The sequence below is a fragment of the Dromaius novaehollandiae genome, chromosome W, assembly GCF_036370855.1.
Source record: "Dromaius novaehollandiae isolate bDroNov1 chromosome W, bDroNov1.hap1, whole genome shotgun sequence".
In the NCBI taxonomy this organism is placed as follows: domain Eukaryota; kingdom Metazoa; phylum Chordata; class Aves; order Casuariiformes; family Dromaiidae; genus Dromaius; species Dromaius novaehollandiae.
This window is the reverse complement of record NC_088130.1, coordinates 57,692,529-57,716,832: the sequence shown is the minus strand read 5'-3', so window position 1 is coordinate 57,716,832 and position 24,304 is coordinate 57,692,529. Positions and strand designations below refer to the sequence as shown.

At 37.1% G+C, this 24,304-nt stretch overlaps 1 protein-coding gene across 11 annotated transcripts in view; it reads right to left on the bottom strand.

The window, feature by feature from the left end:
* The window catches only part of LOC112982171 (prolactin receptor), a 158,125-nt gene continuing 133,821 nt past the window's right edge, over positions 1 to 24,304 (bottom strand). For 9 of the 11 annotated variants that reach the window (XM_026098361.2, XM_064500667.1, XM_026098362.2 and 6 more), the window contains 11 exons: positions 23,430 to 23,562; positions 21,282 to 21,451; positions 20,280 to 20,446; positions 18,560 to 18,701; positions 16,960 to 17,092; positions 15,566 to 15,735; positions 14,107 to 14,276; positions 12,951 to 13,095; positions 12,023 to 12,122; positions 10,981 to 11,050; positions 3,132 to 10,331 (listed from right to left, as the gene is read on the bottom strand). In XM_026098361.2, the coding sequence (XP_025954146.2) occupies positions 9,306 to 10,331; positions 10,981 to 11,050; positions 12,023 to 12,122; positions 12,951 to 13,095; positions 14,107 to 14,276; positions 15,566 to 15,735; positions 16,960 to 17,092; positions 18,560 to 18,701; positions 20,280 to 20,446; positions 21,282 to 21,451; positions 23,430 to 23,562 (2,426 nt within the window). In that variant the 3' untranslated portion in view covers positions 3,132 to 9,305. Of the gene's footprint in view, positions 10,332 to 10,980; positions 11,051 to 12,022; positions 12,123 to 12,950; positions 13,096 to 14,106; positions 14,277 to 15,565; positions 15,736 to 16,959; positions 17,093 to 18,559; positions 18,702 to 20,279; positions 20,447 to 21,281; positions 21,452 to 23,429; positions 23,563 to 24,304 lie in introns of all 11 variants that reach the window. The other 2 variants (XM_064500672.1, XM_026098364.2) reach the window with 2 other exon arrangements.

Here is a 24,304-nt window from a genome sequence, read left to right as displayed (position 1 = left end):
TTTATTCAAGAACTGTTTTATTAAATTGAAATGCAAACACCATTGCAAAGAGTTTTTACAATGACAAAAGATTGAAAAGTCTATCAGAAAGCTACAGACTTCAGTGACAATATTGACTTAAAAGTGAAATTACTAACAGATTTTTTAAAGCCAGCATTTTCAATATTAAGTACTTAAAAAATACATACACTTTAAAGCATTGTCCTTCAAATACACTTAGAAACAATGAAGAATTCCTGAGCAGCTATATTTATACCAGTATTCTCCAACCAATGAATGTACTGTATACTAAATGACCTACTTTCTATAATTTTTTGAATTTTAGACATTTACAAAACATTTGGATTTGATTCATAGAATAATTGTGCTTCAGGTCATTCTGTTTCTACAGTAATGACACTACAATAACTTGGATGTTCCAGATCACATGCAAGTTCTGAAATTGTAATGGAAAAAATGCCTGGCTTTTATTACAAGGCTAGGAATGGGGCGGTTTACACAAATGGAAAGAATTTTGCTTTAAATATTGGACCATCTCTTTCTGTCTTGGAAAGTACATTGTTTATTGTGCACATTATTCAGAACACGCAATGTATTTCATAAATGCTTCTTAAAGAGACCTGCTGATACTATGCATGAAGTAGAATTCAGGCAAGGAAGTTCCAGAGACTTTCCCCTGCACTTATCAGCATGCCAGAAACTTGAACAAATACATGTTGTTAAGTACTGCTGACATTTTTTCTGGGCAGTGCTTATTCAGACCAGCACCCCCAGTATTGCTGTATTTAACACATTGACTCAAAAAAACCCATGAAGCATAATATAAAGATAGAAGCCCAGATAGTGTTGAGTATCTCTGAGCAGTATAACGCATACATGGAACTGGTGGTTCTGTTATTACAGATGAAGAATGGTATTTGTAAACAGAATGAAAAAATTACTTTCTAAGATGAAAAATGAAAAGCAGCCCAGGAGCTCCCATCTGAGTATATCTGAGCAGTAGTTTTCTCTTCCTTTTGGAACAAAGGACGGGTGGATGAAAATTAAGAGTAGTCTACAGCATTATGAATATTAAAAAATATGGTTTAACATCATTGTATTTCCACATATACTTATTATATAGAAAAATCTGCCTATTCCTAGGCATGTACCATTTCCTGATATACTTAAGGGATACTTTCTACAAGTGATTTCTACAAAGATTTTCAGCATCCTCTAAAAATCTGCTAGTGTTATATGACTGTAAAACCGATGATTACAGAATCTTTGTTGGAAATTAAGTGAAATCTTTCCATTCTTATTGTTGTCAAAATGAGGTGAAGGTACTCAGCAGCTCACAAAAATAGACCCAGAAGCAGCATTGTCAAAAAAAAAGTCAAAGACAAAGTCCAAGCAAGCCGCATCACAAAGTAGAACAGGACGTTAATCCTTCGAAAAATGAGAGAGGGAGATGTGATTCTTCCTTATTCCTAGCTTGTCTCTGCACCACTGTCTTGCTCAGCTTTTTAACACACGACTGGTTGGAAGGGGCCACACAACGAGTTTAGGTCTGTTTTGAATTACTTTTAAGAGATATAGTATTTTCTCTTAAAAACTTAGCTTAAATGGGAGAGAATGTATTTTATGCCTGACTTGGTAACTCTCAAGATTTATCACCAAGACAGGCACTTTCTGATTAAGAAAAATATTAATTGTTGTATTGTCACTGGTACAGACTAAACAATGCCTAGAAATGTCAGGAGGCCATTTTACTGGGGTCCACAAAGTCCTTTGTCTCTTGTGGCTCATAGATCGTTACCTTTAATAAACAAAAAAATGCTTAAGAGTGATAGGCATATCTGTGAGACAATGCAAATGGAGAAGAAAGCCTCATCTATAAATCTGTATCTGAAAAACTGAAAGTTGCTTTTAAAAACAGTTTGGCCACACTATTCCTGTTGATTTTTTTCTTAGGCATGTAGGAAATGCAACAGCAGATCAGATGAAGTATGAGCTCTTCAGGTATTCTGTTTGCCAGTGGCCAATATCAGATACTTGGAAGGAAACCCTGTAACTCATAAAAATGGAATGACCAACTCTCATGGATAGGATTTTTTCCAGCTCTTACATAACAGCTGATTTCCAGTAGCTGATTTCCAGCATCTTGCCAACTGGTTAGCATTTAATAAGGCCTTATTTTTTTTGTGGACTATCTCAGGTAACTGTGGATATTCCCACTTTTGAGCTAAAAGTCTGTTTCTTTCTCTTCCATTTTTTTTGCCCACAATCCAATTTATCACTCCTCTCAGTTTTATTATTTCTCATTCTTTTCCAATCTACTTTTACATTTGGCTTCTTTTGCCTTCATTTTCTGTTCTCCCTCCCTCGCTTCTCAGCGGCAGTCAATATGCATGCTCACCACTTCTGATTCCTCTAATTCATCTACCTGTGTACCATCCTACAGTGTTCACTGTGCTCCCCTTCTATTCTGCCACATGCCCCCACCATGCCCCGCTTCCCATCATTAAGCTCTCTTTCTGTTCCCATTCATTATGTATTTCTATATTTCATTTATCTTTAATCTCCTGCTTGACATACACAGAAAAGATGAAGGCATTCCTGTAATTGCTTCAAAAGAGTTTTCAAGGCCAGGCCACAAGATTATTGCAGTTTAGTGTAATTCAGTCCATCCTCCCATGCCCACAACAATTGGAGTCTGAAGGAAGTCAGTGGTCTGGTATGAGGGTTTAAGATGGTTGAGATTTGGGCTAGTCTATATCCTCACTCATTTAGGGACAGAGTTTGAACATTTAGTTCTTGGGAACTCAAAACATCTTTCTGGATAGTAAATGTTGACAAATGCTCAGTTAGTCATTTGTCAGAGCATATCTGAGAACTCAGCTTATTCAGTCCAAGTGGGCTGGGCACACAGGCAGCTCCCAAATAACTTGTCAGTCCAGGAAACGGACGGATGCATTAGGAAAATTGTGTCTGCCAAGCTGGTCAGTATGGGTTTCCCTACAAGACGGAAATTTGTTTTCTTTTATACATAAGCATCTCACTTTGCTACACATCTCTAGTATCCCATCCTAATAGTACTAGTGCAACTCCAGTGATGATTCCATGACAAACTGTTATTTAACAAAAACAAATTGAACATTACAAATTATAAGTTGTTTTTAATCTTGATATAGTAATTTGACATACAAATTAAAATGCTTCTGTTTGCCTTTTTAAAGGGAGCAAAAAAATCTGAGGTAGCGATTCTTTAAAAACATGGTGCCTGATCTCGTGATACATTTTCATTTCATGTGTGTTTATGGCTTTGTAGAAGATTTATCATATTCACCAACTGGCTTAGATGACTTTGGTTTGCTTGCACAACACTTTCAAGTTGTTTACAGTTAATGAAAAATTATCAAATACATTTACAGGCTTCATGATGTGAATTCCACATACATAGTGCTTCAGATATCACAAATACTGCATACTCATTTTTGATACTTGCTGTTACTACATGTTAAATATTTAAATGACATTTAAAGCAACTGTAGATTTTCCAGCCATCTAAACATAAACACTTAAAACATACCACAGAATTCATAAATCAATTATCATTACATATTTGTTTTTCAGTTTGTTCCATAAACAAATATATCCTCTTAACTACAGGCCAGTCAGCCTCACCTTGATCCCTGGAAAGGTGATGGAACAGTTCATCCTGGATGTCATCTCTAAGCATATGGAGGAAAAAAGGTGATCAGGAGTGGTCAGCATGGATTCACCAAGGAGAATTTATGCTTAACGAACCTGATGGCCTTCTATGATGGGATGACTAGCTGGGTAGATGAGGGGAGAGCAGTGGATGTTGTCTACCTTGACTGCAGTGCAGAGTCTAGTTGGAGGCCTACAGCTAGCAATGTCCCCCAGGGGGTCAGTACTGGGTCCAGTCTTGCTCAACTTATTTATCAATGACCTGGATGAAGGGACAGAGTGCACCCTCAGCAAGTTTGCTGATGATACAAAACTGGGAGGAGTGGCTGATACACCAGAGGGCTGTGCTGCCATTCAGAGAGACCTGGACAGGCTGGAGAGTTGGGTGGAGAGGAACCTCATGAAGTTCAACAAAGGCAAGTGCAAGGTCCTGCACCACGAGAGGAATAACCGCATGCACCAATACAGGCTGGGGGCTGACCTGCTGGAAAGCAGCTCTGTGGAGAAGGACCTGGGAGTCCTGGTGGACAACAAGTTGACCACGAGCCAGCAATGTGCGCTTGTGGCCAAGAAGGCCAATGGTATCCTGGGGTGCATTAGGCAGAGTGTTGCCAGCAGGTCAAGGGAGGTGATCCTCCCCCTCTACTCAGCCCTGGTGAGGCCGCATCTGGAGTGCTGTGCCCAGTTCTGGGCTCCCCAGTGCAAGAGACATACAGAGCTACTGGAGCGAGTCCAGCTATGAAGATGCTTAGGGGACTGGAGCATCTCTCCTATGAGGGAAGGCTGAGAGAGCTGGGCCTGTTTAGCCTGGAGAAGGGAAGACTGAGGGGGAATCTTATCAATGCGTACAAATATCTAAAGGGAGGGTGTCAAGAGGATGGAGTCAGACTCTTTTCAGTGGTGCCCAGCGACAGGACAAGAGGCACAAGCTGAAACACAGGCAGTTCAGTCTGAACATGAGGGGAAACTTCTTTACTGTGAGGGTGACAGAGCACTGGAACGGGTTGCCCAGAGAGGTTGTGGAGTCTCCTTCTCTGGAGATATTCAGAACCTGCCTGGACGCAATCCTGTGCAACGTGCTCTAGGTGACCCTGCTTGAGCAGGTGGGTTGGACTAGATGATCTCCAGAGGTCCCTTCCAACCTCAACCATTCTGTGATTCTCTGATTCCTGATTCTCTTATTAGTATTATATAAAGTCAGTTTACTACATTTTTATTAAATAATGCTTTGTAGTTATATAATATCATAAAGACAATTCTTCAAGCCTGTAATTTTATGTGACAGTAAGTTTTGGGAGCACATGTCCCAGTTCAACAAATTGTATTTATTTAAAAGTCAGGAACATTACACTGAAAATACCAAAACATTGTATCAAATATGTCTTTGCTAAACAAAAAAGTCTAATGAGAAAATCTAAAATAATGAGGAGTTGTATTTCTCAATATGAAGAAAAGCTGTTAACAATATTATCTGAATCCAAAGGAAAGATAATTAATCAAAAATGTACATATTCAATTTTATGAATTTTATAAAATGAATTACTTCTGAAGAGCCTTTATGCTTCTTTGTAGGGCTTTTATGCTGCTAAAAGGCAATTTACACTTTAACTGACACACATACAGATTTGACATTAAAAACATCGAACTTTTTGAAAAGTTTTCCCAAGTAAGAAATTTATCCAATGGGGCAGAGGTTTGAGGGCTAATCTCTGTTCCTGGGGTAAGTTCTGTGACATAAATCATTGTCCCGTGTATGCAGGGAGGTTTCAGGAGTGTGTTATTCCCCACTAGTGTATTGTAACTTCACAACAATCCAGTCTGTACAACTGCTACAAAAATCTCATCTATATCATAATAAAAGCAATTCCTTAAAGAGTTGTAACCAAAAATAATATCGCAAACAAAGAATAAACATCCAAAGGCCCATACACTCAGCTGAAGATTATCCTTATTTTACAGAACACTAGTTTATTTTCTTTTTGATGTGCAAAAGTACTGTTCAGACCAGTTGCAGAAGGTGTTATTCCCACTGATTTTGGAAAATCACATCCAAAGGAAAAATAATCACACTGCACATTTGTTCAACTTGAAGTATGAAATATGTTCATGAAAAATATGTTCAAATTATACTTGTATAGCAAATCCCTCAACAGGCTTAGCGAATTCTAAGCAACCAGCAAATGTACCTTCTGCATTCTGGCTGAATTTCTCTTTTTTCACAGAAAGCCACAATGATTTGACATCATGAGACATTCCCTTGCAAAGGTGGAAGAGACCACTCTTTTGTAGCTTCAGTACCAATTTATAGCAAGGCATAGAAACTCTTCTACTCAGTTCTCTTTCTGTGTGGATTACGAGAGGGACCTTCTTTTCAATATCTTGCAATCCTGGCTCTTCAGGCAACAATACTGATTTTTTTTTTTCTTGTGGCAACTTGGACTTTGCATGAGCATATAAACTACAGGTCTTTTGAAAATCTGATCTTTTGTGTTTTATGAACTCAAGGTCTTAAAGTTAACAATGTTCCTGGGACCCAGTGACTGGAACACCATCAGACATACTCCAGAATATTAATACAGCCCATATTCTTTCATTTAACCAATGTCAACACAGAAAATGTTTGAGTAAACATGATTGAAATTCTGATTCTTGGGCTAGAGAGTCTCAGCCCCTGATTAGAGCAAGCTAGCAGAGACAAAATTTACATACAGTCAATGGAGACTGGAGTGTGAGTCATTTCTTCCTAAAGTAGACTCTTGCATTTGGTCAGATGAATCATGCTCTAGGCTCCACAGTCTACAATAAAAACTTAGAAACTTGGTACAGTTATAGATACCTAAAGTTAGGCAGGATGATCATACATTTCACATCTGCTAAAAATTGTGCCTGGCTGCCTCTGGTCCAAAGTAACCAGTATGACAGCAACAGCCTGCTGCTGACACCTTACCTGTGTTCTTTGGTTTGTAACATATGTACTAGCTGCCTGTATATTAACCTAAAAATCCACTACATAAGTAAAATCTTTAGGCTGTAGGTTGACAAGATTCTACTGCCTGTGTGCATCACCAGAGGGATACAAAAGGCCTGCAGCAGTATGTCCTCGTGGACGTTGTCAGGAGTAGAAAACAACTGCTTGGCTCAGATATGGCTATCTATGTAAAGAAAAGGAATGTGTCTGATCCAAACCGGGTCTACCAGATTCAGTCAGAAAACCAAACTGTAAATGAAGTACTGTCAGAGAGAATTAGACAGTGTATTATCAGCTTACATACATGCACACACACAAATGGCTGCCCTGCAAAACATTTCAATTTTGACCAATAACTTGATAGCTCCTTTGCAGTATTTTAGCATCTCTAGAAAATCTAGAAGATATACTACGAATGCTACAATAAAATTGTCCTGTTACCTTTAACTAGGCAAAATGTTAAGCTTGGCTACTCTCCAAAGTAGCCAATTCATGTCTTCAGGTGTTTAAATTAAGTGGCTGAATGAAGACTCTAAGATCCCTCTCTGTACATTCAGCAGAACATCCAGACTACTCTGATCACCCTCTAGAAGTGGGCAACATACTGCCTGTAGAGAGGCCACAGACTCTTAATTTGATTCCTGAAGTGAATGTTACAATATATATTAACACATATGTTTATATGCTCACAGGTAATTAGTTAAATTCTGAAGTCCTGCCAGTGAAAAGGTCTGATCTGTACTTGGCAGTTCCATGGCATGAAGGTGTAATGTGAGAAACTTACATGCCAAATTAGATGTGTCCTTCTGGGACTTTGAAAATCTGAAAGTCTCTTTTGACTGGCTCTGCAGTGGGTTACCTGATACTGCAGGAAGGCTGGCTCAGCACTTATAATAAAAAGTTGGAGAAATGTGAAGCTGTTTAGGAAAGACAAGAAGGAGAACAGAGCTCATCTATGGTAAAAACACTTTCCATCACATGCCCAATACAATTTCCCTTCCCTTTTCAAATTCCCCTGAAGCTAGTGGTATTCGCAAAATGCCTGACCAAGTTTTAATGAATCAGCACTTTGTCATGCTTTCCTTGAGTAAATTAAATTTTCTTTGAAGAAGGAAGGGCTACAGAAAGTTCACAGCCATTGCTAACTATCATTGTGATTCTGCCTTCAGTCACATGTGGTAAGAGGAATCCTTAGTGTTCCCACGGCTGTTCTGGGGCAGCTGTCCAACCCAAGTACACAGACTCCTTCTTTCATTCCCATCACCATTTCAACAGAGGACTGACTCTAACTTTATGCCTCACACACCTGACTTTTGAGGCTGCCTTCTGATATTCATTTTGGTAAGTTCAGTTTGAAAAATCTGACTTCAGACTTTCTTTTCAGGCTCAGAGAAAAGCCCAGACATTGTGTTACGATGCAGGAGAACACCATTCCGTTCAGGAGTGGCATCAGGCTACAAGTTCTATGGAAAAGACGCTGTGCTCTCAAAACCTGGATTCTATTATAATTTTGTAATAACAGCTGGTAAAAAACATGTGGAATAAATAATTTACAATTCAAATAGTAATATATCTGCAATATATTAGAAATATAGATTAAAAATTACTTAATATTCTTAATTACTCTGAAGTTAAATCTTACGTTTCATATAGAAATGGCAGCTTTACCCCTTACTACTGTTGCAGCAGAAGGAAACAGAAGAGTTGTTAAGTAGCTAAACAGCATTGGGAAATTAAAAATGTTTTATTTTGCTTTTTCAGTAATAGAAAAATAGCCTTTAAAAATACACTGTTAAACACATGGGCTTGTAACTAAAGTAGAATTGTGTATTATATACAGTAAGGCAGTATATCAAATAGTGTCTTGCTATTTTTTTCATATTTGGTTTGATTGGAGTAGGATATGAATGGGATGTAAAGTTATCTGTCACACTGAAAGCAAAAATATATTTAGAAGGATTTGTTATTTTAACTACAGTTAGTTGAATATATTTTGTTTTATATATGATTTTTTCATATATAAGAGGTCCTTTTTTAGGATTGAGAAAGAATATAAAGAGAACAATCTAGTGTCAGAATGCATTGAGAAAAAAAACATTGTATATCAGAATGTTATTTTGTAGTGATTTATCTGGTTTAGCAAATGCTCTGGTTAGGAACTGACAACCACTATATATTGACTGACCCATAAAAATTTTCATCTTTGTTGGATCAGAACTGTTCCCCTAGGTTTAATCAAATAACAGAAGATCTCAGAAGTTGAATAATTTGTTTACAGTGTAGTTTTTCATGGCACATAATATCCATTTCCTCATTTCCCTTTGTCAGAAACCTGTGTTAATGATCTAAGGTTTACTTCCATGATTATCATTATATCCACCCACGGTTTATTTTATTTTCTCTACGATACACATAGGAGGCTAGGTTTTTTAAGGAACTCTTTGCTGTTTGTTTTTCTTTTACTGTACACAACTATTAACAAAATCAATATGTAAATCAAAGACTTGTCAGCTAGGAAAAGGTGTAACCTACAATTATGATGCAGCAGCATAATCTTAAACCACAGAGCTTACTTAGCTTTATTATTTGATTGTATTTAACTCATTCTGTAGCGTTACCTGATGGAGAATAATCAAACTTTCAGCTATTTAAAGGCAGGCATAAAGGAAGATGGGTCCATGTACTCTGATCCACTAGCCTCTCTTTTGCACTCATTTGGAGCTGTCAGACAGTAGCTCATGTTTTTCTCAACTTGACCTTGCTGAAGGTTCTGAGATGTTTCCTTTGCAGGCTCTTGAGACACAGGTGTGTGCTGGACTCTTGATTCTGGCATTAATACTAGAATATTATGGTCCACAACTGTTGAGACCTTTGTATATTCTTTGCTGGTTCCTGGAACTGTGTATTTTTCAATTTTTCCACTATTTTCTTTATGTTTCAGTAATACTGCTGGCTCCTCATCCTGTCTAACTTTGTGAACTTCTACGTAATCCATTAGTTTAGCATTCAAAAAAGATGACTTTTCATTGAGTCTGTTTTGCTTGACCTGTATTGTGCTTTGGTCATTTTTGGAATGCATATTCTCCATCTCTTGTTGCTTTTCCAAGTTTTCTTCACAGAGAGTTTCAGTGGTAGAATATCGTGACTGATGTTTTTCTTCATTTCCCACCAAAACTGGTGCAACACTCACATTCGTGGTACTTAGTTTTATCTTATCTGCATCTACAGTACTGTGATAGGCAAATATAGAAGGATGAATATTAGGTAACTGAGCTGCAGGCCATGTGGATGATTTTGTACCTGCAGTGTTAAAAGGGAGCGCTTTCTCTTCTGAAGAGGCCATACACTGAGTTTCCCAACCCCTTTTTCCTGCATTATTTTCATGAACATCTCTTACATCTTGTGCTGGAAGTTTTGATGGAAGGGACTCCCTGCACTTCTCGGAAAGCAGAGAAGGGCTGTCACAGCTCCCTCGTCCTGAGTCACTGTCTGTTTCCTTGGATGTCATCTGCGTGTTTTTACTGGGATGACCATTGTTATGACTTTGCATGAGTTGCTGATCCTCGCTGTCCTCCACCTCCAGATATTCTATCAGTAGTTCCTCACAGTCTGATGTTGGAGGGAAACCATGGCAATCAAGAGCACTCAATAATTCTTCAGACTTGCCTGTCTAAGGGCATAATAAATATGACATCATTGATATTTTGTTCACTGCTAACCTTAAGGTTTACATATGACTAGAACAACTGTGAACAATCTACATAGTTAATATGCAGTTACTTAAATAGTTATATCATTAGACCTAAACTGAATCTCTACTGCTGGAGAAAATAGTGGAGGAACTTTCCTTGAGTTCTTTCAGTGGGGAGACAAAATCCCAGAATTCATGTTCCTAAATGTGAGGACCTGGGAGCTTCAGGGCAGGTAAGGGTCTCATGGGTTTGGCAAGAAGGGAATGGAGGAGAATGATAGCCCAGCCATGTCCTGTCTCCTCAGCGTGACAGGAGATTGTAGAGAGCTTCTCCGTAAGAACTATTAGAAAGATCACATAGGCGTTGGCTCTTGTTGTGTCCCAGGGAACAACTGTTGTGCCAAATCCTGTTCTCAAACCTCCTCCTATCACTCGTGCAAGGCACTAGTTTAAAGACTCTGTGTTGCCTGTATGTTCCACAATATCAAGCTGAAAGTTTTGCTTATTTTTAACATAAATTAAATTAATTAAAGCTATATTGTACTTAACTATGGTAACAGATTTTGCTAGTACAGAATTTGGAAAAGTATGTAATGGTGAATTCTTTTGTTGTTATTGGGGTACTCACCTCCAACAGATGTGCATCTATGCCTTTTATCTTTGGTCCTGGAACTGGTGGTAGGATAAAGGCTATCATTCTAAAAGAAACAGATCAAACACACAATGTGAAAGGACAGGCCCTATCTCTCTGTTTGTTCTCCCGTTTTCCCTGAATGTGACTGAATTTTCAACCACTTCTCTGTATCTGATACCTCCCTACTGGACCTGTTTCCTGTTTACCTTCTCGAGCCAGGTAATCTACAGAGCCAGGTATAGTTTATAAGTTATTCTTAGATGTATTTAGAAGGAAGAGAACAGCACAAAAGTAATTGTTATTAAACTGGAAAAGTAACACTGCTAATATTCTTTTACTGTCCTTTTTCCCTTAACCTCCAATCTTTTGAAACCACTGTAACTTCCTCACTGGTCAAGACATAGCTGTCTATTGCACAGTGCAGGAGGACAAGCAGGCCTCTACAGACATGCTTGACTGTCAGCTGACAGCTACTAAATTGGATTTATGATGAATGACTTTGGCTGGCTTTTCCTTCAGTGGTTTCCCTCTCTCTCCTCTACTCATCCAGTAATTTTTGCAAAACTTGTGCAAAAGTAATAAACTTTGAGACATCTTTCAGATTTCACTGAAATTAGTCAATGATTTAATAAATTATTCAGGGAATTAACAGACAGGTGGGTAAAAGGACAATCTCATAGTGTAAACCTTGTTTCCCTTAAGAAACCAGGCTAAAAGCAAAAAGTTGTTTTCTATAGAAGTAGGGATACTCCAGATGATAATGTTTGCTGAATGCTTAACAGGACTAACCAGGATGCTCAGATCTAATAGAGATGTGTCTTTATCAATTGAGAATTTAGCCTTTTGTTTTTAGCCTGGTTTCACAAAAGAACAGAGATATCTCTTTATCAGTTGAAAATTTGAAGTCAAATTCCTCTAATTTATAGTTGATAAAAGAACATAAAAACTATAGGAAATTAAGTCAAATGCTAGAAGCCTATTTTAACAAGTTTGCTGAGATTTTCAGCTCTATACTATCATGGAATTGATGACTTACCTGTATCCTTTTAAAACCATTGTCCAGCTCATGATTAAACATATGAGAGATGATAAGACACCCACGATGATCCACACAATCATATCTTTTACTCTAAAGTCTGGGAAACAACCAGAATTATTTAAGGACGCATGCCTAATATTTACATAGTAACTATGCAAAAAAGTATCAAATGGCTTTTATTTTAAAAATGGGTCTAAATGCCAAATTTGCTATTGAATCTAGCAGCCATTCCTAGCATAGACTGATCTCTATAAGCTTAGTAATATCTGATAAATAATATGCTTTTTATTAATGGTATTGTGCAGGAAATCAACTATGTCTATGAAAAATGATATAAAAATGCATGAAGAGGGAAATTTTGTCTTGGCCAGTTATAGCAATTGGGTTGAAATCTACTTATGCCAATATATGCCAAGTATAATTATATATATATAATTATATAATATAATTAATTAAATGGTAGGTAAAATGATCTATGGCTAGATGGTTTTAAGGATTTCTATTGTAACATCATGCTTTTTACATTCAGGTGTTCATTTTGAATTCATTCCAGATAGACAGCAATCCAGAGTTGTTAGTCTGAAGGTAATGATTATTTGCTGTCTATGTAGTACTTTTAATGCAATTGCCAGTATTCTATTCATTAAAACCTACCATTGTGAGAACAAATGAGGCAATAAGGAGAAAGGACAGGGTTTAAATAGGTAAGGAAATTGATTCACCTTCTTTACTCCTAAAAGTAATGAAGGGGACAGCCGAGTATGGTGCAAGGAAGCTGAGAATTCAGTTTTCTTAGCAATGATGTTCTTACCTGTCTTAGGGAAACTATGGGATGTCAATCTTCATGGCTGCTCTGGACAGCTAACAAAAGTATCACATGAACTTCATTGTTACACAGTTATTGAAAGGATGCTTGGCCACTCACCACTGGGGATCTGAATAGACTTTTCTGAGCTCCATTCACTCCACGATCCATGGTGGTCTGGTTTGCAGTGAATCTGTACTATGTACTTCTTTCCTGGATTTAAACTAAACATTTTATATTGCGTTTGCTGTCCAACAAAAATAGTCTGGAAATGAATTAAAAATCATAAAATCCATACAAAATTAAGACATTTTGCTATGAAAATCATAGCTAATTTAAAGTCTTGATAACCAAGTTGGGAATATAGGATGGATCTGGATAGCTTCATAAGGATTGTTATACGGGCACAGAATAATGGTACATCTATTTTATTTCTGTGGTTCACGTTCTAACATAATGCAATGGGAATGATATCAAGCCCTGTTATACTGTGCAAATGAAACTAGTATAACAACATATCATGAGCACATGGCAAGTGTGAGGAACTCTGGTAGTGGCAGGAATGCAATGGTGAGAGGAGGAGGAAGAGGCAGAAAAGACAAAGACTGGTGAAGAAAATGCAGAGAGCAAAGAAGGAATGTGGAAGCTGGTGAAACTGCACAGGGAAGGAAACAGTGGACCTTGCAATGACCCGGGAGCTGGGAATTGCAGTGGCAGTAGGAAGGAAGGAGGAGATACAGAGATGGCTGAGAAGTATTGCAGCAGACAAGAAAGGGATGCAGCCCAATGCCAGTAGCTGGAGTCTTTAATTTGCCACCCAGCTATCTGAGTTGTACATCCTGGGCATAGACAGTTGTTTTTATGTGGCCAGGACAACTGTCACTTAATGGTTCTTTGTACAAATGTAATCATTTTACATGATGTTATTGAGCTTTCTGTTACCTAAGAAGTCCTTGTGGTTGAGAAACAGATTATCAAAAAAAAAAAAAACAAAAAAAAACTGACTAAATGAGAACTAACAAATTAAACTGTATACCATTATGATTAATATAGAATTATCACAATTAAAAACAATTATTTTAGTGCCTTCTATTACACAATAGCATCTGAGATACCACAGTCTTCTCAGTAGAAAGTTATAGATCACACAAGCATAGCTTCTGAAAAAGGCTGAACTGTTATATGTGCCCACTTCATTACGTTCAGGCATGGAACCTAGCTGACAAAATCTAATTGATCAGAAAACATCATCTAGCAAAAATCTGCAGTTTCTTACCTCCCATTCCTCTCCTTCTTCAGGCTTTAGTCGCAACTCATACTCAAGAGTAAGCCATCCAGATCTGACATCAGCCAGTGGGGGTGGAAACCATGTCAAGACCAGATATGGTTTTCTATTGATTGGCTTTTTTAATTCTAGAGTTACATTCACAGGAGGATCTGGCTGTACTGTTAAAAAAAGAGAACTGACACTAAGAGTCTGCAAGACTTTTCCTTGCATCTTAGGAGGAGGTATAAAAGTGTGAGTGGTGAGTTGCCACCTCCAGTGTGTCTAGTAACATAGAACTGGTGTTGGGATACAGGAATCAAGAATTTCCTGATAAAGTACCATGGATTTATAAATTTGAAGTAACTGAAGAATAGTAAATAAGTTGCGTTCATATTAAGATTTGCATTAATTGTTTATAACCAGAAATTATTTTTCTGCCATTATCATTTATTGTTGCTCTTCTACAACTATTTTTCAAAGTTAACAGAAACAAAGTTAACAAATTTACTACTGTGTTACGAAAGTTGTGTTATATCATAATGTTATCAAAGTTGGCATATACATTTAGGAATGCTGGAAATACAGATTGAGCTGATAAAACCTACTCCCTCATCTTTTATATTCAGAAAACACACCAGCTTAATCTCTACATGCATAGGGTGTATTTAAAAATAAAACACAACAGCAATATTAAAGCCCCATCTATACTTCAAAAATAAAATAAAATGGAACTCAGCTTTCAGCCACAGTCAGGGTTGCAGCTACCTCAGTTCAGAGTACTAAAGTACCTGGATATAGTGCATGTACTATTTTCCATTGTCTTATGTGAAGTCTCAACAAGTAAATAGTCATGGCATGGAGATAAAATATTAAGCCTTTTTTTCCAGGAGTACTTTTTCAATTACTATGCTCCCTGTAGATACACCATTGATAACAAACTGGTTATCACTAATAATGTTTCTTTCCCTTAGAAAAAACTAAATACTTGCCAAGTCACTCTGTGGAAAAAGTCTGAGAAAAGAGATTATCAATATACTCTGCTATAAAGAGCACTGATTTAGCATCTCTTGGGTCTGAGAGAAAAGCAAATTTCAGATAAGTACTTTTAGGTAATCAAATTTAAGTATTATTAGTTAAAAGATCAATTTGATTTCAGTTGCTGGTATAGTGGAAAAAGATTTTAGGTGGATGATGTTTCTTGACTGAAAGAAATATGCAAAACCATTACGTGGTTATCTGAATGCAGTTTTTAAACTTTTAGCATTTTTAGGCTTCCTTTGAAAATAAAATGCTAAAAGGATAAATATTGATTTATCATTACAGCAGATCAGATCTTGTTTGTTCTTATATGTTTTTAACTTGGATATAATATCATATATGAGAAGAGCTGGAATTAAAATTCTAGGTGTCGAAACTCATAATTTTGAATTAGTTGGGTTCCACTTAAAAACCTTTATTTATCTCTTACCTATGTAAGTCACATCCACATAATGAGGATCAGAGATGTTACTTCCCATTTTGTTAGTTGCCCTTACAGTAATATTGTATATAGTCCAGAAAGAGGTGTGTTTTTTATCAAAGTAGCAGGAATTGGGGCCTGCAGTTCTGTAATCTGGACATTCATAAATTTGTTCTTCTCTGAAATGAAAGAATCACAGAGATTAGGATGCATACAGAGTACAACACCTGACTTGGATTACTCGTAGTTCAGTATTACTTAGGGCTGGATCAGATTCTTCATGCCAGGCAATGTGAAGAACATTAGAAAACTGCTTTCAGACTGAAGAGTCACTGGGCAATTCCAGAGACTGTAGTAAGCATCATCCCCCCAGGATAAAAACTACAAAGTCTGGAGTGCTTAAGCTGCTGTAGCTGCAGCAGTAGGCTAGTAAATTGCAACTCTCACTTTTCCAAATGCCATTCTCCACTGCATTGCCCTTACATGGTCCAAAGAGCAAGTAGAAAGTGATTGCCAAAGTCTTCTATCCCATCTATTAAAAACAGTTATTTCCAGTGTTCATTTCAAGCTGATGTTAATTCTGCCCACATCATAGACTTGCAGCCTATTTTGCTTTTTCATTATCTTTTCCTCCAGAATAATCTATTTTCTGCCTAATTTGCACCTGTTGAGCATGTTATACGTGTTTCCAGGTTTCTCTGAGAAGCAGAGTAACAGAACAGAAAGGTATGGATGTGAGCCTCACACTCTGCCCTGGCTGGCTGCACCACTGTCTGTCTTTTTCTGTGGACCAGGGTCCATCTTTTTCTACAGTTCAGTATACAGTTAGGTCAGTCCAAGGCAGAGCAGTGCTGGGATGAACCAATACTAGTTCACTTCCCAGGATCCCCCAAAATATTGACTTCTGCTTAAAAATGAATATTTGGCACTTAAGTTTGAGGCACTAGATTGCCACAGAAGCAGTGAAGCATTCATGGCCTACGAATACCTGTGCAAAAAAGCATTAACAGAAGATGAAAATTTTAATATCTGGTCATTTTGAAAAGCCTTGTGTATGGGGATGTGTAGCCAAGGAGCTACAGGACTGTATATTTGTAACACAAACACTATTACACGGTTGCTGCATCATGCCAACTTACAAGGAAGTCTATCCACACCAGAAGAATTAATGGCAGTTTGAAAAACCTGACATTAAAAAGAGACCCCATTTCAACCTTAAATATGTTGTTGCTATTCCAGCAAATGTCACTTGTACAAAAGCCTGAAGCTATTTTCTCTTCTCTGATAATTGTCTATGATGAATGAGCAAGTGGAAAAAGGCATCTCTTAAATGCAAAAGCAATTAGGCTTGATTTTCCAGGTCCTTCTGATAAAACATTGAATAATTATACATATCTTATTACCCTTCTTTGCTGTAGAGCAAAGTATAGTTAGTAGGATGTCCTCCATCTGAACCAGGTTTCCACCAACAAGTAAAGGTTTCCTTTTCTGGAGAACGACATTTTATTATTGCAGGCTTTTCAGGAGGTGACTGTCCTGCAAGAAATACAAAAATGAACTAATTAGTAAGTTTAAACCCTGAATTTATAAAACACTGTCAAGTGGAGCACAGGAAAATAAAAGATTTTGCTTCAGTATTAGCACAGGAAGGGAAGGACGGTTCAGTGTTTAGGGCAGCAGCCTTCTACTTTGACCTGGATTCAAAATTCTTTTCCACTGCAACTATGCCGAGGGACTACATTCCAGTTTCCCATCTGTGGCTCTTTGTCTCATAAAGTTGATATGGGATGCTCATATACTGTCAAAGCAGGTTCTACAAAATGATTTAAAATATACTCTGCTATTCAGTCTATCTTCTACATAAACCATTTATCCTCTAAAACATAGTTTCAAGATGCTTCTCGTTTCAAAAGTATGCTGTTGCTTGTTTTGACTTTTAAGGAAAAAAAATGAAGAAGAAAGTAAGTGTTTGCCCATGTGTTTATGTCTTCGCCAGTAATCTCTTTGGTGGTACCTGATCATGCTAAGCTGACTCCTAAGATATAAAAACGACATTTTCATATTTCCTTTCACAGTGACCTTATGCTCAGTACCTAGGCTACTTGCCTGATGGCTGCCAAGCAATTTCTTATTACCAGTTTGGATTCCTGATAATATTACAGACTCAAGCAAAGCATTTAGAATATGGTAGAGGGAAGAAAGCACTTAAGTTTTGACTAGGATGATGCTGGTCAAAACTCTGATGTGACTGAACTGTTGCCAATGCGTATTTGTGGCAAAATATGGCCTTATTACATTAATAATATATATTTTCCACTATGTAGAATAGTGCCATTGATTTTTCCAAACTTCTAATTGCCTAAGGCAGATCTGAAAATGTGACATTTAAATATTTTTCTGTTAATAATATTTCAGACATCTTTGTGTCAAATAATGAATAATACAGTTCATGCAGAAGAAATAGAAGATTTGAGACAACCTGACTACAGTGTCTGATAAAAAGATACAAGGTCATCCCTATTTAATGTGTTCACTCAGAACCAAGAGAACACAGATAATTATTCCCATGTGATAGTGGCTGCAGTGTTATGACTTATTAGACATGGTGGTCACTTCAGTTCAGTTACCAATGAACAAATGAATGACTCTTATACAAGTGCCATTACCTGATATCTTACAGATGAAATCAGCAAGATTTTTAAATGGAGGGACAGGACCAAAAAGCTATGCAGACACGTCTGCATCAGAAGTGACTTCCTAGTAAATCCCAGCCTGTTTGTTATAGCCAGTTTCAGCAAAGAGGCCAAGGACTGAGTGGATCAACAAGATTAAATATGAAATTACACTCCAAAAAATGGTAAATTGCACTGAAGCTGTTTCTCCAGCACTATGCAGTATCTGGGTGAGTAATCTGGTTTTAAGGTCTGCCATTTAGGCACCTTTCACAAAACTGAACTAGTTAGAATTTATACAAAATTAACAGAACGGTAATCATTTACTCACCACTGGGGATTTGAATTTGTCTTTCTGGGCTCCATTCACTCCATTCTCCACAGTCTGGCATGCAACGGACCTGAACACCATACTTCGACCCAGCATTTAACCTGATCACCTCGTACTGTGTCTGCACTCCAACCGATATTGTCTGGAAAAGAAAACAGACTGTAGAAATAATAAAGAATTGGGGCATTTTAATGAATAAATCATAGAAGCCATATCATATCCTTGTGTCATTGACTTCTGAAGGGTTTTTGTCAGAGATTTTATGAAGCGTTAATTACAAAGAAGTAAAGGTAGTGACTGACAATGGAAATACTTTAGTGACACTGAGATTCTGCTACTTTATAATGTATAATTTATTTTAAACTTCCCATAAATTAGTATCCCACCAAGTCCAGGATGAAAGGAACACTACAGGCAGTCTAACTCACAGATAATCCCTCTGTGTGATGCTTCCTAGTGGCTGGTTTCAGGGCTTACCATTAAGTTCCGTACATAGGTCCCTTCAACTACTGTTCAGAAGTCTAAAGACATAGCTTTCTCCATTGATTAGACACCAACAATTTAGGTAGCACTGAGGCCATGTGAATATGACGTTAAGAATGATGTTTTATTCTGGTATCTCAGCTGTGAAAGTACTGTGGCCCACAAAATGGCAATAGCTGGGAACATGAATGTAAATAGTATTCTGATAGGGGGGTTCTGACAGGGGGGTTTGCCCCAACTGATCATGTAAAAGAGGATGGTGAGTATCAGCCCAATTAAGCAAAATAAAAGAAAATAGGGAATTACTGAGAAACTTTTGAAAGAAAAAGAGTCAGCCTGAAAAGCACTATTAAAGCAGTCTGACAATTTGTAAAAGTGGATGGAAACCTTGGAATGGGAACAAGAAATAGCTGAAAGCTGGTTTGATGCTACCAGAAGTTGTCCTGTTAGCACCATGACTTCCACCTATGCCAGACAGAGCAGCCCCCTTGTCTGATGCTGTGCTAACTGTGCTCCACATACCTTGGGTGTGTGTATGACCTTATGGGGTGCTTTCTCACTGGTGTGTGGTTTAGCAAATTATAGGGAGTGGCATGGGTTCACATTAAGTTAAAGTAGCCATGTCTCCTGCAGAAGAGAGGAACAAGTAGGGGAACTTGCACTCCCAGACTACGGATGTGCGTTTGTTTATGTGATTACATCTTCTTGGGATCAGTTACAGAAAGATGTTTAGACATTTGTAGGTGTTTATTAATGCTTTGTAAGTGTCTAGTATTGTGATTAATCTCTTGTATTGCTGATACTGATCTTGACTGTATAGTTCACTGACTGTTCATTAATTACATAGAGTAATCTATGGTTTATTAGTTACTTGCTATTAATGAATCAATAAACTGCTTTGACCCTGATTTGGTTTAAACTATGTGAACTGAGCAATTTTGCACTGTGACACCCAGCAAAAGACACATCAATGATGACAATTACAATTAAAACTCTATCAGTGGGCTAAACGGTTTTTCTTTTAACATATGACGTTCTTAGGACAGTTATGCAAACACCTGAAATTTCACTGTCACTACAAACCACTAAAGTACTCTTCTTTCCTTGAAGAGATTTGGATACATTAATTTTGCTATCCTCTTAGAAACTATAATGTGTATAATACCAATAAATAAAATTCAGACAAGAGAACTAACTTAAAAGAGAACTTATTCAAGAAATATTTTTGTTTCCTTACCTCCCACTCTTCCTCTTCCTCAGGTTTTAGTCGTAACTCATAGTGATATACATGCCAGTTAGAGCTGACATTAGCTAATGGAGGTGGAAACCATTTTGCACAAAGATATGTTATACCAGCAGCTGTTTTTGTTTCTAGAGAGAGGTCCACAGGAGAATCTGGCTGAACTGTATAAATGAAAAGTTTACTATTAATATTCTAATTTTCTCTCAGAAAAGGTACCTCCTTTATGGCTTTGTTTTTAATCACATTAATTTCAGAGCATTCTGCATTCCTGTAAGGGAACAGTACAGAATAGGCTTCTTTTCCTTTCTCCTTAATAGTGTTAAACTGGTACTGATTTACCAGACTATCAGCAAATTTTAGACTTTACTCTGAATTTGTCAGGCTAAGGAATACAAGTCATACTTTCATTTGGTCACTCTTAGAAAATGTAAATGTCCGATATTTCATAGCTAAAAAGTATGACTACCTTTATCATTATAATACATACAATATGTATATGCAGAAAGCAGAATGTAGTCAGGAATAAGAACTATTATGAAAATAATGCACGGTGCTTTGGCAGTTATTTTTATTCTCAAAAGACTGAGAATAAGACTGAGACTGCAATGCCAGCAGCCAGAAAGATGTTTACATTTGGAAAATTTGGTCTGGGACATTCAGGTAACTTCACCTAATTTGAAAGCTTTATAATCTGTACTGCTAGGAACCTACAAAACTGTCATCAAGTCTAATGGAAAAACTGGAGATAACTAATAATTGGAGCCAATTTTTCTGCCAAAATTTGAAGGACAATAAAATTTACAACCAATTAATTTAAAATACAGTTTTCACATAAATTACAGATACATATTTTAGATCATCTATAGATAAACACTCCTCCATAACAATTTTCACATAATGAGGAAAGAAATCTTTCAGCACTGGTCATTCTGGGATTAAAAAACAGATATATCCCCAACCAAGTTTTTTTTTTCCATTTCATTCTTCCCTTTTTACCTATGCAAGTCACATCCTCATAGTGAGGGTCTGAGCTGTTACTTCCAATTTCATTTGTTGCCATTACAGTGATATTATATGTTGTCCAGTGGTTGGTGTGTTTTTTATCAAAGTAGCAAGAATTGGGACCTGATGTTCTGTAGTCTGGACATTCATAGATTTTTTCTTCACTGAAATAAAATAATTCTATAAGTTAAAAGTTCAGGAAATGAAGCAATGCAGGTAATTTTTTAGTAAAGGCCTAGGTTCAGCAGAGTACTTTAAAATGCTTAACTTTAAACATGTATACAATCCCATCTCTGGGAAACATTTCAGTGAGTGTCAAATGGTATTACCATAAATGCTTTACTTTACATAAGCTATTTTTCAGTAGCAATTGTTCAAGTCAAAAGCTGTTCGCTGCTTTTCTATACATAGGAATATGTTAACAAAAGAATGGAAAGAGAAACTTCCAGAGACAGTACAAGGCAATTTTAAAAAATGTTTAAAAGCATGTTAAGAGGCAAATTAAGCACATTCACTTTGGCTAAAGGAGGAAGGTTGCTAAATACCTTCTTTATATATTTTCCCTGGAAAGTAACTTGATGGCTGTATGGCAGAGGAATGTTTTCTCAGTGAGATGTTGATGTACCTACTTTTTAATATGATCATCATCACAACCGTTTCATCTTTTTTTTTTTTTTAATTAATTCATGGTCTCTTACTTATTACCTTTATATGAGTCTGGGACTTTTTTTAGGAGAGGGATTGTTTTGTACTTAATCAAAGCTGAACTGAGTGATATACTCAGAGCCTATCATAGGTGTGAAGAACTGCATAAACCCAAAGCACCAGCTGAGATGGTTCAGGGATGTTTGTCCATTTTTATGCTCTGTGCACCACTAATAACGAGGTCTCTTATTTACCCTTCTTATCTCATTTCCATCATGTACAATCCTCATCTGTAGATCTTGTATTTGATGCTCCTTTTGGGCCTTACTCCCACCTTCGCTTTGTGAACAAGGACAAAACTGTCTGGAAAAAATGGCCCAGATCTGGAATACCTGGCAATGTCTGCTGTTCAGCAGATCTAATAAAATCTGATCAGCATTTATTCATAGAACAAGACTGTTTTGGGCTGTGAAAGGTATGGCTTAAAATGCTTATAAAAAGTTTTATTCTGACTGAGATTGAAACATTTGAATTTTCATAAAATAAAAGCTCTACAGATGTGCCCACTATGGATAAAGGAAGCATGATCTATCTCAGACTATTGTTGACTGTGGTAACTTCATTAAAAGCTGCATCTTTCCTGATAAATTAATACTGAATAATTCAAAGTTTATTTAATTTAAGCAGGGAAGTCTGAGGCTTTACCTTATCTATCCTGAACTTCACCAGATTTATTCAAAGAAATGTAATCTCTGAGCTTTTCTGCTTACTTGGACCTGTTCTGAGACTTCTTTTTTTCAGGAAGAAAAGGCAGTTAGGCAAAGAAACACAGGTTAAGCAAAGTAGCTCAACACATACAGCTTTTATCCTTAAATAGTATGAGGGAGTCACAGATTTACGGAAAACTAACTTTGAGACACAATACTGGCATCTGATCTTACTCCATTTTGTGAACCACTAGGTTGACTACAAATCTAGGAGGTGAATCAAAGATTTTTCTGCCTCCAGTTTCTCTAGCCATGGGCTTGCTGTGCATGGTAATGGAAAAGCTCCCTGGCAGGGTGGTGGGACAGGCCCTGGCTGCAAGGCCCTGCCGTGTGGCCACGGGGAGCCCCCAGGGCGCCCATCTCCTGTTCTGTACAGAGCAGCCAGCCCTTGCTGCGCCCTGATCTCCCCATGCCACTAGATAAAAACTGTGTGCTGCATAAGATGCAGACATTGCATCTTTTCCAGTATGTGTTTAGACCAGGGAAATTTTAGCTCAGGTAAGTTTCATGATAAGCAATCTGTCTGAAAGTTTGGTACTTGCAGTAGTGACATTTCTTTCACCAAGGGAAAGACATTCATTTCATATAGCTCTTTTTTGTTATCTGAGGTTTAACATGGCATCATGAGGTTTAACATCCATAAAAATGGATTTCATATATTAATGTGATCATTCCCTCATTCTGTCATAATCATCACTTGATAACTTACAGAATAATTATTCTTTTTTACCTGTCCTTGCTGTAGAACAGGCTGTAATTGGTAGGAAGTCCTCCGTCTGAACCAGGCTTCCACCAACAAGAAAAGGTTTCCTTTTCTAGAGAACGACATCTTATTATCTTAGGTTTTCCGGGAAATGATTGACCTAGGAAGTGCAGAAATCCAGCTAGTTATATTAGAGTTGGACAATGTTTTTTCTTTCTAAATGGTAAATTTGACAAGAAATATATTTTTGAGGAAAAGAAAATTATTTGAAACTATGGACTGAATTTTGTAAGTAAATCTGCATGGAGAATTGTCACAAATTTCAGAGAAGTAAATATATTTTATTTCAAGCTTATAAATGACTAGTAACGTTTTTTTATTTTTCAAATGAACTTTCAACTCAGTAGTAAATTCAGTAATCTCTAAATTAAATTAAAAATTTGGTAAATAAATACATGGCTGTTTGTTTTTCCTAAAATATTCAAAATGTTTAACTTCAGGTCATCTTAGAGCTAAATTTCACCCTCAATAGAACTGAAATTCCATTATTTGCACAACTCTAAAAATATCTCATATCTGGGCTAAATTACAGGTAATAAAAATTAGAAGAAGAAATATTCAGTGGGCTGGATGGAGTATTTTGTGTATCAGCAACCTGAATGTATTCATTACTTATTTGAATATTGCCTAATAGTCCCCAATATATTTAAGAATATTTCCTGTTAAGACCACTTGGCATCAACTGCTTAGAACACAGATCATAAATTACATACATTTTGACATGAAAGGCATATAGCTTTTCAACCCAAGCTTAACTTCACCCCAATAAAGTTCCATGCCATATCTCTAACCGTGTTACTATACATATGATGCTAATTCCCAAGAAGGTGACAGAGTGAGTG